The sequence below is a fragment of the Triticum dicoccoides genome, chromosome 1B (genome assembly GCF_002162155.2).
Source record: "Triticum dicoccoides isolate Atlit2015 ecotype Zavitan chromosome 1B, WEW_v2.0, whole genome shotgun sequence".
In the NCBI taxonomy this organism is placed as follows: Eukaryota; Viridiplantae; Streptophyta; class Magnoliopsida; order Poales; family Poaceae; genus Triticum; species Triticum dicoccoides.
Window position 1 is genome coordinate 154,043,869 of NC_041381.1, and position 15,134 is coordinate 154,059,002.

The following is a 15,134-nucleotide window of genomic DNA, read 5'->3' on the forward strand; positions in this document are numbered from 1 at the left end:
GATGGCTTTGCCCCTTATTAATTAGTTTAGCCTTTTCTTGGAACTACATTTTCTCAACCTTATTCGTCATTTGATCATTTTCCCTTATTAATTTGTTTAGACTTCCTTAGAATTTATATCTCATACATAGACCATTGTGTCCCTCCTTTATCATTCATCTTCCTCCTCGGCTCAAAGTTCAAGTAGTGAATCATGAATACTTCATGAAAAGCATACTCATCAATATTTATGTAGTAGGATAAGAAATATACCACATTTCTATGATGTACCTACATGCGATGATAGGTCTCCACCAAGTTAAATATCACAAAGTATCAATGTAACCTAAAAAACATACCATGCGATGCAAGCCATCAAAGTATGGCACATGCTGGTTGAACATAAAGATAAGCAAAAATATAAGAGAGGTTTGTATTTATGACTTGCAGTTGGCTTAAATTTGAAGGAGCAAATCCGATGTTGATGTTTTTTCATGGTTTTGTTTCTTCTTGCAGGTTGGAGTGAACTATATGCATGTTTATAGTAACAACATCCTTAACTTAATTATATGTCCATCCTTATAAAGTTTATTTCGAAGAGTGCTAGAAGTAATGATCGCCAACATGCCGAACATACATTATGTTTCTTCGAATGCCACCCTCAGACCTATAATCCATCTTTCATGTGGATCATAGTAGTTCGTCAATATCTTCACAATGATGTATTTATATTTTTGTTTTCCTCTTGTCAATATGCTTTCTGTCTAAAGTATATATTGGCGCATAGTGTCATCGTCAATGCCTCCACCATTTACTACCCAGATGTGCAGAGAACCAAAAGATGTATGTAATATGATCACAATTATAGACCGTATGCATCATTGATAGGTGGGAAACCATGAGACAATCTCACTATTATCTCATAGTATTGCTCCAGCGTATCATTCTAAAAGTATGGTTTATTACTGTATCAACCACTCGAGATCTAATTGGATACTCTGTGAGTTTGCATACGAGTATATATTAAACACCCTTCTCTTGTTTTCTTAGAAAAGGAGAATCAACTCATGGCCTCTGCATCACTTATGCACACAATTATTTATTAATATTATCTAACAATGCCATGTAAAGCCAACATTGATGCCGAATGAGTTGCTTAAAGAAAATATCCGCTTCACGACAGTATTCCTCAAACCTAGCACAAACACCATGACACATGATTGAGCAATAACTACTCCTTGGCAAATCCTTCAGAAAGGCATCACCACACACACGTGGATGTTGACGGATCCAACCAAAGGTTGCACTTGGGATTTTCCCAACACCTTCAACAAGGGCACGACGCACCCCATGTCGACGTTGCCATCTCAAGACGAAGATAGGGGATCACGGGTTTTCACCTTGGATGCACACACTTGTTGTCGAAACCATAGTTGCCAACAACCGTTATACTAGTTGGCGATGACTCATTAGTCCCACTGTCGTGAGATCTCGGATACCACCCATGCCGCTAGAGAAAACACTCGAAGTAGGTAGATGGCTTTGCCGTCTCTGCTTTCGGACATTGCCGCACCACCTCCAATCTTTGTCGGTGACGAAGATTGGGATGCTGGATGTAGGGTTACGGCCAAATGGGACAGCTGCCGCAGCCACCTTGCATATCTGCCGACCACATTCCAAAGCCGTCGTCCAAACGCTCACCACCACAGGTCAGACTCCTAGGCGGGAGCGACAATAAGTGAGAGTGAAGATGGACCGCAAATAGGGCTATCACCCGTTGTAGCCCCTCCGGCCCTAACGCACACACGCCAAATCTAGGCGCCATCTTGCCACAATGCCACCGTGTCTCCAACCGCCTCCACCCCACCATTCCTGCTATGACCATGGCCACATCGTCCTGGGCGCCGCCGCCGTAACCGTGCCACTCGCCACCGCCACCGCCACAAGCAAATCACCTTCCCATGTGACATTTACATGGGGCTGACTTGAGAGTTCTAGTTTGCATTCCTACAACTAGCTGACTAGCCATGCTCCATCGAGTTGACGATGATCTCCGCCGCACCGTTGCGGCCAGCCCCCGCCATCGTGGCCGTGGCACTCCCCCCTCCACCAGCCTGCTCACCTGTCAGGATGTCTCTCTCTGTGGGTTTCCCTACACGTTCCAATCCAAAAGGAGAAACCTTTGTGAACTGTACCTATTCGAAAAGGCAACCAGTTATAAAGTCAGCCAGCCGGGCCGGTGGGGCCCACAGCCCACCCGGCGGCGGCCGTGCCTACCATTCATCCCTCGCCTCGCCAGCCCCTCCCTTCCTTCCGTTGTGTCCTTCCCTCCCCACCTCTGAGCTGTAGATGATGACGAAGGCCCCCATTGACTCCCCCAGCGCCCGCACCCGCGCACCATTTACCCCCGCCCACCGACACCCCGGCCCCACCGTATTAACCCCCTCCCACCGCCACCCCAGCCCCACCGTATTACCGCACACCCCGGCCCCCGCTGTCGCCTCTCTCCGCGTCCAGTGCGAACTGCAGTACTACTCTTCTCTTCTCTCCCAGCCGTTTCTCTTTCTCTCCTCACTCCCCACCTCCTCGGATCCCAAGCTGCGGGCTGCGTCTGCGTCGGCGCCGTGGCGGCTGCAGCCTAGGGTTTAGCGCGGGGAGTGGGGAAGCTAGGGTTTGGGTCCGACGAGTTGGGGCGGCGATGGGGACGGCGGGGAAGGGCGCGTGGGTCGTGCCGGCGCCGGCGTACAGGGAGGTGGAGGGGTGGGAGGGGTCGGGGGACGACTCGCCGGGCTACAGGTGCGGCCACTCCCTCACCGTCATCGCGCCCACCAAGGGCCACGGCCCGCGCCTCATCCTCTTCGGCGGCGCCACGGCGATCGAGGCCGGCGCGACCTCCGGCCTCCCCGGCATCAGTTCGGTGCCCCTTTTCTCTCCCCTCTCGCGCGCGCTGTGCTCGAGTTGAAATTCTCCTTCTGTTGTGCTCTAATGGTGGGTTTTTGGTCTTGGACTGAAGGGCTCGCGGGGGTGACCAACACGGTGCACTCGTACGACGTGGACAAGCGGAGGTGGACGAGGTGAGGCCGCTGCTCGACCCAGATTTTTGCTATGCTGCTTCGTCGGACGGCATAATTATAGCTCAATTTTGAGTCATATTCTGTTGCGGAGGCTGAATGTATAGATTGCGTCGATCACTGGTACCTGTGTCTGGTTGTGTCAAATGTGGTGAACTCTGTATCTTATGTTCGAGCTCACCAGCAGTTGTTACGATTATATGCTTTACATACATCAGTTACTTTGCTTGGCGTTATTCGGTAGGCAAGCCGAATGGACTCGCAACGGTATATTCGTTAGGCAATCCGAATGGACTTGTAAAGCTAGATTAGAATGGACTCGTAATGCTTGACTTGGAACGGTATATTCGTTAGATTAAGTTCTACGTGCCTGCAGGTTACATCCAGCTGGAGAGCCTCCATTTGGCTTCATTACAAGGCATAATTCTGGGTCAATTTTAAGTCATTTCTTGTTGGGGAGGCTAAATGTGTAGATTGTGTCCGATTATGGGTTGTATTTGTCTCTTGTTTGGTTAAATGTGGTGAACCCTGTATCTTATGTTTGAGCTCACTAGCAATTGTGCACAATTATATGCTTTCCATACATCAGTTACTTAGCTGGGCGTTATTTGTTTGGCAAGCCAAATGGACTCGTAACGGTATATTCGTCAAGCAAGCCGAATGGACTCGTAACGGTATATTTATTATGCAAGCCGAAATGTACTCTTAATGGTAGATTCGTTAGGCAAGTCGAATGGACTCACAATGCTAGATTCGTTTTTCGTAATGCTAGAATTGTATGGATTCGTAACGGTATATTCATTAAATTAAATTCTACATGCCTGCAGGTTACATCCAGCTGGAGATCCTCCATCTCCAAGGGCTGCACATTCTGCTGCTGCTGTGGGCACCATGGTTGTTTTCCAGGTATGAGGAACTTGGTATTTTTGAGTTCCGATTTGGTGCCATCCAACTTAGTTCAGTGGTGAGTGGTGCAATGTCTGTGCAGGGTGGGATTGGACCAGCGGGGCATTCGACAGACGATCTGTATGTGCTTGATCTGACAAACGACAAGTTCAAATGGCACCGGTGAACACAAAGATACTTTTTTTTGCTTGTTTGTCAGTTTGCTCGCCTTTTTGGAGTTGATCTTTGGATGGGGATGTGATGTTTCCATTTCTGCCATCCGATGCAGGGTTGTTGTTCAGGGGGCTGGTCCTGGTCCTCGCTATGGTCATTGCATGGATTTGGTAGCGCAGCGTTACCTTGTGTCAGTCTCGGGAAATGATGGTTAGCTCTTAGCTGCAAAATTTACTGTATCATATATCTGCGATAATTACTTTGACAATTTGTTTTCTTACTATTTCATGGAACGGCATTTTATTCTGGCTAGCAGTATCCACATGAACTTGTCAAATGACTTATTTTTTTGGTACAGGCAAGCGGGTCTTATCAGATGCTTGGGCTTTGGACACAGCTCAGAAACCATATAAGTGGCAGAAACTTAACCCTGATGGTGATAGACCTTCAGCAAGGATGTAAGTGGATCCATGCTCTCCAGAGAGGTGGAGAATCAAGTCACTAATCATTGAGGCATACTTGCATATGTTATTTTATGCGTTCTAAATGTCTGTGGGCCTTTTGCCATCTAATCTGACGTCAGTTGATAGTTGACGGTGCCACTATCACGGGGTTGTTATGGCCTGAGTCTAAGGATCTTAGGTTGTACTCCCTCCGTTCCAAATTAGATGACTCAACTTTATACTAACTTTAGTACAAAGTTGGGTCATCTATTTTGGAACGGAGGGAGTAGGTGTGTTGGACAGGGAGGTGAGGTTGATAACCTTGCCAATGACTAGGTGCCATGGTGGCACGCTGTCTGCCAGCTAAAGAGAAGGCTAGAGGAGATAATGAAACTTCTTGTTTCTTCTTGATCTAAAAAAGCAAACATAGCCTTCTATTTATAGAGGTGCCTAACAACCCATCTCTAGTTTATAGGAACTCCTGAATTCCTTATATACGATAAGGTAACTGACCAAACTAAGGGATATCCTTCTATTTAAAACGCATCCTGCTAATTTTGGAAACAATTATCATAATGAAGTATCTGGAAGAGTTGGCCTCCAAGCCTAGGCACCGCGGCTGCTGTGGAGACACGGTGACTAGAAGTGAACATGTTCCCGCGTAACAATTATTGTAACTCACAGCATCCCGGCTTTAAGTATCACTCCATTTTGGAAATATTTGAATTTCTGTTGGGCTTCTTTTATAACTGAATGGACGAGCCCCTCAAAAGGAAGAAATAAAAACTGCATATGTAAGCCCGTGTTTCACGTAAATTCTAGTACTCTTAATTTACGGGCTTATTAGGGTTTTCCTGTATACTAAAATAACAATGCTGCCTTCTGCCCATAACACAACGGTAACTATCTCCCTCTAAACAAATGTCATGCTAATTATTGAGAAAAGCTACTGTTGCACTACATAAATAGGGCATACGCAGAATGTAGTACCTTTACTGCAAGCTTTACATGTGAAAATAAACTGTCACTTCAAATCTCCTAGGCACTAGACTTGATTGCAATTCAACCATTTGTATAAATATGCAATTGTCTTACTTTCAGTCTGTTTTAAATCACTATAGGTATGGCACTGCCAGTGCACGCTCCGATGGCATGCTTTTACTTTGTGGTGGAAGGGATGCTTCTGGGACGGTACAATCTTCTGCCTTATTACTGTTTGATAGTCATCCTGGGCCCTGTTTGTTTGTTATTATGTTATCTGTCAATGTTTAGCTCTGACATACTAATGCGGAACATCATATGTATTTTAATAAGAAGATCACCGGTAAAGCGTGATATAGTACCTATTGATAATTTTAAAATATGCCCTTTCATTACTTTGCAAATTTATATCCAGGAAGGCCTACATATTTACAACTTATGCAGCTGTGAAATCACTTCATAATACTCCCTCCAGACTTCAGCCTCTGAAAATAACATTTTGGACATTGACACAGTCCGTTATTTGCTATAATATGTTTGTTATACCTAATGAAATTATGGTTTATAATGTACTTTTCAGGATAAATCACAATCAGCACATATGATCACCAAGAGTCCAATGAAAATATTTTAAGTTACATATATAGTCAAGCCTCTACAGTTTAACAACACCCATGGTCAAAATATCAAACTTTCAAACACTGGAGGGAGTAATCTCTTTTGAATGTTAGATGTAGAATCATTTGTAAGGTAAAATTAGTTTAGTAATGTCACAAAAAAGTAATAAAAGACTAAAAGTAGAGAAATATCATGGTAAATAAGTTACTGCTAAATGACATCGGTCAATGATTGTTATGCAAAATGACAATCATGTGGGTGTACCATGTTGTGGGCTTGGAAATGCTATATTCATATAGTGAGTTCTGCAGCACATGACATTGTAACATGCACTGTTTTATCATTCTTAATTTTGATTTGTTTGAACTTGGGACCATTGGATGCTGGTCTAACTGGAGGTTCTAATATGTTCTTATTTATGCTGTTAATTTGTTGTATATTGAGATTCATTTGATGATAATTGTAATGCATTTACAGCCGCTCTCTGATGCTTATGGACTACTTATGCATACAAATGGTCAGTGGGAGTGGACTCTGGCTCCCGGGATATCTCCATCTCCAAGATATCAGCATGCAGCTGTAAGTTAGATAGAAGTGTGACAGCTGAATATGTTGTGATGTTCATGAAGAATAATTGTTTAGATTGCGTGGATAGTCGATGTCTCAATTGCTTGTTTCTTGAAAATGTTACCATATTGATTTGATTTGTGCGCTTGTGTTCAAATATTAGCTTCCCTTGCTTCTCCTGACAGTCTTAAGTTTTTAGGTCTTTGTTGGTGCTCGGCTGCATGTTACTGGAGGTGTCCTTAGAGGAGGGAGAGCTATTGAAGGGGAGGGTGCAATTGCAGGTTAGTGCACACTCTTAATACTTCCATTACATTCAAATACATATGTTTACTCTCCTAGACTCACTTGGCGAACACTTTCTGAAGTTCTGGACACTGCTGCTGGAGTTTGGTTGGATAGAAATGGCATTGTGACCTCTCGCACTCTAAAATCTTCCAATGAACATGATGCTTCTTCGGATCTACTTCGTCGTTGCCGCCATGCAGCTGCTTCTGTTGGTTCTCAGATATACATTTATGGTGGACTGAGGGGAGGTAAGTAATAGGAATATCAGTTTGGTGCTTCTTGCCACTTTTTGTATTGGTTCATCTGAAAATCGAGGAAACTATTTCCAATGACAGCATGTCATTGTTGTTTTTCTTTTGAGGAAACACATGATGATTGTTATTCTTTCGATGAAGCACATGATCATTGTTATTTTCCTTTTGAGGAAACACATGATCATTGTCATCGGAGCTGTATTTCCATTTTGCTGTCACTAGATGGCATTATCACATTAATGTTTATTTCTCAGTGGAGTGGATTTTGGCATGATAGTGTAGACAGTCTATCCATACACAGTCAGATGATCATACTCATAATATCAGGTAATTACAGTAGTTGCAACGTTTTACCTGAACTACTGCAGCATGATTGTACCAAGATCGCAGTATTAGGTGATGACAGGATCTCCTATCTTATGCATAACAAGTTCATGAGAACTTAAAATGGTTGAGCAGAGATAAGCACACGTGTTGGTCCTTGATTATATTGGTTTGTATTGTTACCTTTGACTCCGGGATTGAATTATTTTTGTTCCATCTTTGCATGATGAAAGATATATCACCAAATTTGTGAAGCTGAAATCTTATAGATGTTTTTTTTGTCTGAACAGATATCCTCCTCGATGATTTTCTTATTGCTGAGAATGCACCCTTCCAATCAGAAACTGATAGGGTCCCAAGGTCAGAAAATCAAAATAGAAACCATAATTTTAATTCTGACTCTCCGCCCTTCGAGCAATATACAAATAACAGTCATGAGACAGCTCCTGGTTTCAGGTTTCATACTCATCTTCTGTAGAGTTTGTACATCACTTGTGTATGGTGAAAGCTAAATATTTTTCCCATGAATTTCAGCACGGACAAGAAGTCAATTGACATGCTGACAGAGGCATCAGCTGCCGAAGCTGAAGCTGTTAGTGCTGTATGGCGAGCTGCAAAGGAAGCATCTCATGCATCTTCAGAAGACAGTCTTTCAGATGGAATAGGATCTGAGTCCCCTCTCAGTGAAACTTCACCAATGGCTGATGATTTAGATGATGGGGGCTCCATGGAACCAGATGTGAAGTTGCATTCTAGAGCAGTATGTATTTTGATGAAATTTCTTCCCATTTGTTTTCTTAATTGAATATGGACAAAAGCATCCGTACAAAATTAATCGGGTTGAAAAGGAGTCCTTTATATACCATTTCGCTTTAGAAGCATCCAAACACAATTCTCAGATTGCTGTGAAGTATATGATTCTACATGCACAATTTTCCAAGAGTGTGTGGGTAATATAGTTGAATTTTAGTGTAGCTATTTACCTCAAGAGAAGTTAATTCTACCTACGGTGGTAATATACCCTCTGCTAATTTTGTATGCTTCAATGTTTGTGGGGTTTTTGTAGGCTGTAGAAATGTCTTGACTGAGTTGCCTGTTTTACTTAAAGATTCTTCTGTGTGTTTTTTGTGTGTGAATGTAGCTACTTCATTTAGGTTGTTTGTCTTGCCAATTTCTGAATTGTTGATCTTCCACCTTGAAGGTTGTAGTTGCTAAAGAAGCAGTAGGAGATTTAGGATGTTTGGTCCGACAGCTTTCACTTGATCAGTTTGAGAATGAAAGTAGAAGAATGCATCCCGCGAACAATGATCAATCATATTCATCAAAGAAAGCATTAAATAGACAAAGGTCTCCACAAGGTTTGCATAAGAAGGTAAGGTCCCATCTTTAAATCCTCTGAGTTTGTGGAAGGAGCTATTTTTCTTACAATTTTTTGTTGCAGGTCATCTCGCTCTTATTGAGGCCAAGGAATTGGAATGCTCCAGCTGATAGGACCTTTTTCCTGGACTCTTATGAAGTTGGCGAGCTATGCTATGCTGCTGAGCAGATTTTTATGCAGGAACCAACTGTCTTACAACTAAAAGCACCAGTTAAAGTATTTGGTGATCTGCATGGGCAGTTTGGGGACCTAATGCGCCTTTTTGATGAATATGGTTATCCATCAACTGCTGGTGACATAACGTAAGTTGATCCTGAACCTTGTATGTACCTTTTTATGCAGGAACCGTCTTACAATCTTTTCTCTGTACACTCAATCTTCATATTCCACTATAAATTTTAAAATTATGTTGTTTTGTTTATGTAATGTGTTATTGCGCTTGCTTTCATATTTTCAGATATATTGATTATCTCTTCTTGGGAGACTATGTCGACCGAGGTCAGCACAGCTTGGAAACAATAACATTACTTCTTGCTCTTAAAGTGAGTAGTGATTTCTAATACGTGAAACATCTTTGCTGCTGTTAGAACTCTGTTTCGTGTAAAAGATAGTTCTGAGCCATTAGAAACAAATTTTGCAGATAGAGTACCCTGAACATGTCCACTTGATTAGAGGAAATCACGAGGCTGCTGACATCAATGCTCTTTTCGGCTTCCGTCTTGAATGCATTGAGAGAATGGTAGTTACGATCGTGCTTCATATATCTTTGGGGATTGAAATATTTGACGCGTTGGTTGACTTAATTCCTTTATGTAGGGTGAAAGTGATGGTATATGGGCTTGGACTAGATTCAATCAACTATTTAATTATCTCCCTCTGGCTGCTATGATAGAAAAGAAAATAATATGCATGCATGGTGGCATCGGGAGGTCAATAAACAGTGTGGAGCAAATTGAAAAAATTGAAAGGCCTATTACAATGGATGTCGGATCTATTGTCCTCATGGATCTTTTATGGTAGTACTTGGTGGCCATGCTATTTTCTTCTAATTATTGTTTACATCATTACATATCATAATTAATGAATACTTTCTACTTGTATAATTGCAGGTCTGATCCTACAGAAAACGATAGTGTAGAGGGTTTGAGGCCAAATGCACGAGGACCTGGCTTGGTAACATTTGGGGTATGATTGTGTTGTGATTCAGTTGCTGTAGGATGCTTCATATTAGCTTTCTAGTTTATCGAGTGTCAATTATTTTAGAAAAAACATTGACCATTTTATCTTATTATTGTTTCTTCCTTTCCAGCAATTAGTCTTACCGTAAGCTTATTATGGACCATGTTGATTGAACTTATTTCCTGTCAACTTGCAGCCTGACCGAGTGGCAGAATTCTGTAAACGAAACAAATTGCAATTGATCATAAGAGCTCATGAGTGTGTTATGGATGGATTTGAGCGTTTCGCCCATGGGCAGTTGATCACTTTATTTTCAGCCACTAATTATTGTGGTATGCATCCTCTCACTCATTTCATCACCTATGCAACATAATGTTCGATTGTTCGCTAAGATTGTGCATGCACCAGGCACTGCAAATAATGCTGGCGCCATACTTGTGGTGGGAAGGGGACTAGTTATTGTCCCAAAGTTAATTCATCCACTTCCACCACCTGTTAATTCTCCTGAGTCATCTCCTGAACGTGCCATGGATGCCACATGGATGCAGGTCAGAATGAGTATTTTTGTACTCTTCCAATTTCTTTAGTGAGCCGAGGCATTGATCAAATTGATCTTGGTATTTTTTTTACCAACATCATGCTTTAAATGGATGGTGGCGTTTTGAATGATTGTTTTCCATACTCATTCATCCCTGTTCTGGAAGTCCATAAACCATCATAACTCATGTTGTTCTTGTCTTGTGGGACTGGGATAAGTTAACTCACAACTGTGGTGAAATTGTAATCATCTGCAGGAACTTAACATACAACGGCCACCTACACCAACTAGAGGACGGCCGCATTCTGCTGGTGACAGGAACTCTCTTGCTTACATATGATATACATAGCCGGCCCCTCCTCTTCTTGACCCTGTATGTTTCTCGTCAGAAATTTCTTTGCCAGTTGCAAGGTACATACATTATACCTAGGGAAGCCAGCCAACAGAGCATCACGGACTCCCAATTTTTCGAGACATTTGCCCGGTAGTTAAGTTGATAGTGACTCATCAGTGTTCAGTGCAGTCAGCCCCTTATTGGGAAGCTACATACATAACAGTTCTGAAGGGAGGAATTGAATGTTGTCAGATAATTGTCGGAAAGCAGGAGTCCGTGTGTGTATCGTTGTCGTGGTTTACCTGTAACTGTAGTGTTGTACATGGTTAGATCATTGTTCATCCAGAGCAAGAAGGCTTGTAATGTGTTCCGTATACCGTGTTCGTTACCGTTTAGGACGCTGCTTGCACAGCGCAGCTATACAAGTTTTACTGAGTTAGATTGGCTGGAGGAAAACTACCTCCTCGTGATGTTGTAACTGAAGTCTGTTGTTGTTGATTAAATTTGTTATAGGAATAAATTAAGTTTATTTGAGTAACCTGAACCAAGTGGTTGGTTTAAGTTGTATCCTGTTTGGAGCGTAGGAGGAATATAAGAATACCTTCCTATTTTCTTTTCTTCAAGAAGTTGGTAGGAGCTCTGCCAATTTATCAGGAGTTTGCCACCTGTGTTTTACCGACATTTTTTTAGGCTTTTTAATGAAAGAACAACTTTTTTGCGGCTATGTTTCACAGCAGATTTTAAAACAAGTTCTCAACGCAAATTCACACTGAGCCCTGCTCCGTTCAGTTAGGCAGGGAATATAATCTAAAAACTGTTCCAATCTGAATCTATGTTTGAAGTTGTGACTTGAAACACCAGTGTTTCACTCACTCTGGGGCTTGACTAAATCGTTCAGCCACAATATGGGTGGATAACCACAGTTGGGTCGTTCTCTCAGAATACCGACGACGCACTACACTGCAGCTGGTTTCCAGCAAGCGCCACACGTCGGCGTGCAATATCCATGCAGAGCGGACGAACTGTTTTGACCAACCGAGGGCCCGAAAGAGTAAAACACCCAGCGTCTTAGGCATTTTCATCTTCTTCCAACTCACTCAAATACAGAAAGCACCTGGGATTCTTTATTTCTCCAAAGCTTTGGGTTTTTGTTTTACAGGCAGTCATAGGAATGACAGAATAAAAAGAATAATTTTTTAAAAAAAATCAGAAGGGCAACAGGAAAAATTCCGCTAGAAGGAGGGCTCGAACCTCCAACCTTGTGGTTAACAGCCACACGCTCTAGCCAACTGAGCTATTCCAGCTTTGTTGACTAGAGGTGTAAAGCACATTATTTCATATAGAGGATAAAGTCCAATGTAAGAAATAAAGTGCCGCGCCATATAAAGTCCAAGCATGACCTATGATCTTACTTTGAGTGGTCACGGTTTACATATAAAATGTGTAGATTATATATTTTCGATAAAAATATAAAAATCTGTGGAATGTACAATATAATTTGATCTAAACATCATCGTAATTCCAATAAATATTCTTAAAATTACATTGAGTTGTTACACAATTAGAGTTAACTACACATCATAAATTATTTTGCATATTTACACATGCCCCACCTCCACCCCTAGATCCAACTGTTGTTCTGTAACGCCCCGAGACCGACGCTCCAGAAGACTTCCAGCTATTCTGAGTTTCGTCGTGTGTTTTATTTGCTTGTTGCATTGCATTATGTCATCTCTTGCATTGCATCGTTTCATCATGCCATCATATCATTAATTTTTATAACTCTTCTAAATAAATTGTATGGATCTTCGATCCATTTAAATCGAGGGAAGGGTGACTTCTCTTTATAACATATCTTCCAATGTTAGGGAGCTATAATAAAAATTATTCCATTTATTTAGAATTAACCATAACCCACTTGCAAAATATCCCATGCCGTTGTTATCTCAATTCTTGGTCTCCAACCTTGCCCATAATTTCTTTCACTTTCCGGAGCCCCACCGAAATCCTCAACATTTTTGGACACTTCAAAAACCTAGTCCTAGTTCAAACCCATTTGAGTGAAATTCAAATGAGTTTGAATTTACATCTTTCAACCTTGGCCTTTTCTATTTTCTTGGATCAAACTCATTTTTGTGAGTCCGGGAAAATAATCCCCATGCGCAAAATCTTTCCCTAACCCTCTTTTCTTTTCCTCTCTCTATTTCTTTTCTGCTAGAAATTAGTGAGAGAGAGAGAGCCCAGCCCAGCAAACCAGGCCGGCCCATTTGCCCCTGGAGGTCCAGTCGCCCCACCAGCTCGATAACCCTAGCCGCAGGGGAGAGCTCTGCTCGATCCCTTCTCCTCCCCTCGTTCCTCCTCTAGCTCCGCCAACGCACACCCGCTGCCAGCGCCAGGAAGGGCTTCGCCCCGATCCCCTCGCGCCTCGGCTCGATCCCCATCCTCCGTTCCCATATCCCCCGCGCCCAATCTCCTCCTCGATGTCGGCCCCGCTGCCGAGCGCCGCCCCTCCACGCGACGCCTCCCCTTCTCGAGCGCCCCGCGACCACCGTGCCCGAGCCGTCCCCGCACCCTGCCGTGCCTTACTGCCGTTCCCCGCGCTCGTTCGCCTCCTCCCTCAACCACGCCGGCCATCGGAGCCGTTGCCGGCGGCCGCCCCGTCGACCCGACTCGTCCTTGCGTCTCCGGCTTCGTCCCCGACCCTAGGCGCCGGATCGAACCGGCCCGCGTCCACCACCACCACCACCACCATGCACCGCGCGCCAGCAACCCCCCGCCTCGCAGCTTGACCTCCTGTTCGACGCCGCCGTTCCCGTGGTATTGACCTCCCCTTCGGCTGCTCCGTTTTCGTCGCCTTGCTGCCCGCACTTCTCCTTTGCTGCACCTTCAACGACGGGCCTCGGGAACGAGTAGCTTACTCGGCCTTCTCTTGTGCCGGCCTCCTTGCCGCTGCCTGGACCAGGTGCCCCGCCCCCTGCTCCGACCAAGGTTCCGTCGCCTCCAAGCCGCTGCGCTGCTTCTCGAGTTGCCGCTCGAGGCTGTAACCCTATGTGTGCGACAAGACCACCTAGTAATTGTTGGACTCAAGGACCATCAAGACCAAGGCCGCCCTGAACCACGTCGTCTCACCGGATCGTCAAGACCATCTCGGTTTTTGCAAGTACCTTTATGCCCGAAGACGTTGGATTCATCAAGTACCTCTCCGAAACGAACGTGTACAACTACTTCCACTACCGTCGCCACGTGAACGACTACTTCCACTACGACCCGTGAATGACTACTTCCTTCGACGAACCCGAACCGCTCCGAAATGCATGCTTCAAAGGTATAATCCCGAGATGACGACCGCTCGTGAACGAATGCATGTGTTGTATGAGATGAATCGTATGTTTGCACCATGCCCGTTTGATCCTTGCACGTTCCTTCCTCGTTTGCCATGCCACCGTCCCGTGGGAACCCGGAATCCGGGAGCACCCCACCATCCTTGCATGACACGCTCACGCCCACTTCTTTTGCACCGGTATCCCCGTGAGCTACCGGAACCGATATATTGCCGTGGCATCATTTTCGGATTCGTTGCCGTGGCACCCGTTTTGTTCCGCCATGGTGACCAAATGCTTCATAACATGCTCATGTTAACGTTTTCATAAAATTGTATAAAACTTGTATATGTCATCCGCATCATGATAACAACATTTAAAATGCTTAAAATTGTGTTTGCTTTAAATTGCTAAATGACATATGGGGATTTTCTGGATTTGTTGTTTGTGTTTCCGGGATCATTTAAACTTGCCTAAATAGGTTTTTTAATTATGCTTCACCTCTTGCCATGTTTAACAACATTTAATATTGTTGGGTAGCCTAAACGAGAGAGGACTAAATAATTGATGTGGTGTTTCGCCAATATGCAACTCGTTGCATATTGAGCTCCACTTAATTTGTAGTATTGTTTGTTGCATATTGCCATGCCATGCCTCTTTAAACCGGACATGCATCATACTTGATTGTGCATCATGCCATGACTATGCTTGTGTGTTTACCATGTTATTTGCTTCTTTCCGGTTTGCTTCTCTCATTAGCTTCGGTTTCGTTCCGGAGTTGTGAGGATTCGTTCGACTACGTCCG

The 15,134-nt window shown here is 43.6% G+C and overlaps 1 protein-coding gene and 1 non-coding gene across 5 annotated transcripts; one reads left to right on the plus strand and one right to left on the minus strand.

Annotated features, from left to right (window-relative positions):
- Positions 1 to 2,514: 2,514 nt before the first annotated feature.
- Positions 2,515 to 11,570, plus strand: LOC119324688 (serine/threonine-protein phosphatase BSL1 homolog). 4 transcript variants are annotated; one of them, XM_037598469.1, is made up of 21 exons: positions 2,515 to 2,890; positions 2,992 to 3,052; positions 3,877 to 3,955; positions 4,038 to 4,117; positions 4,224 to 4,318; positions 4,467 to 4,566; positions 5,673 to 5,742; positions 6,628 to 6,729; positions 6,917 to 6,998; positions 7,083 to 7,250; positions 7,871 to 7,940; positions 8,115 to 8,340; positions 8,782 to 8,952; positions 9,022 to 9,260; positions 9,416 to 9,500; positions 9,584 to 9,697; positions 9,775 to 9,974; positions 10,068 to 10,143; positions 10,334 to 10,469; positions 10,546 to 10,685; positions 10,932 to 11,570. In XM_037598469.1, the coding sequence occupies exons 1-21, from the start codon at positions 2,677 to 2,679 to the stop codon at positions 11,013 to 11,015; spliced, it is 2,592 nt and encodes an 863-aa protein (XP_037454366.1). In that variant the 5' UTR covers positions 2,515 to 2,676; the 3' UTR covers positions 11,016 to 11,570. The 4 variants fall into 4 exon arrangements, with proteins under 4 accessions (XP_037454366.1, XP_037454355.1, XP_037454368.1 ...); XM_037598458.1 differs by having other exon boundaries at positions 2,516 to 2,890; positions 7,871 to 8,036; XM_037598471.1 differs by having other exon boundaries at positions 2,516 to 2,890; positions 9,599 to 9,697.
- A 669-nt stretch (positions 11,571 to 12,239) lies between these two features.
- Positions 12,240 to 12,313, minus strand: TRNAN-GUU. Its single transcript has one exon. It is a non-coding gene; the product is annotated as a tRNA-Asn (tRNA).
- Positions 12,314 to 15,134: the final 2,821 nt, after the last annotated feature.

Bases quoted from the DNA above. Each gene is read 5' to 3' on its own strand.
- LOC119324688 (XM_037598458.1), top strand. From the start codon at position 2,677: ATGGGGACGGCGGGGAAGGGCGCGTGGGTCGTGCCGGCGCCGGCGTAC. The intron at 9,261-9,415 runs GTAAGTTGATCC...TCATATTTTCAG, and splicing joins TCAACTGCTGGTGACATAAC to ATATATTGATTATCTCTTCT. The intron at 9,698-9,774 runs GTAGTTACGATC...TCCTTTATGTAG, and splicing joins TTGAATGCATTGAGAGAATG to GGTGAAAGTGATGGTATATG.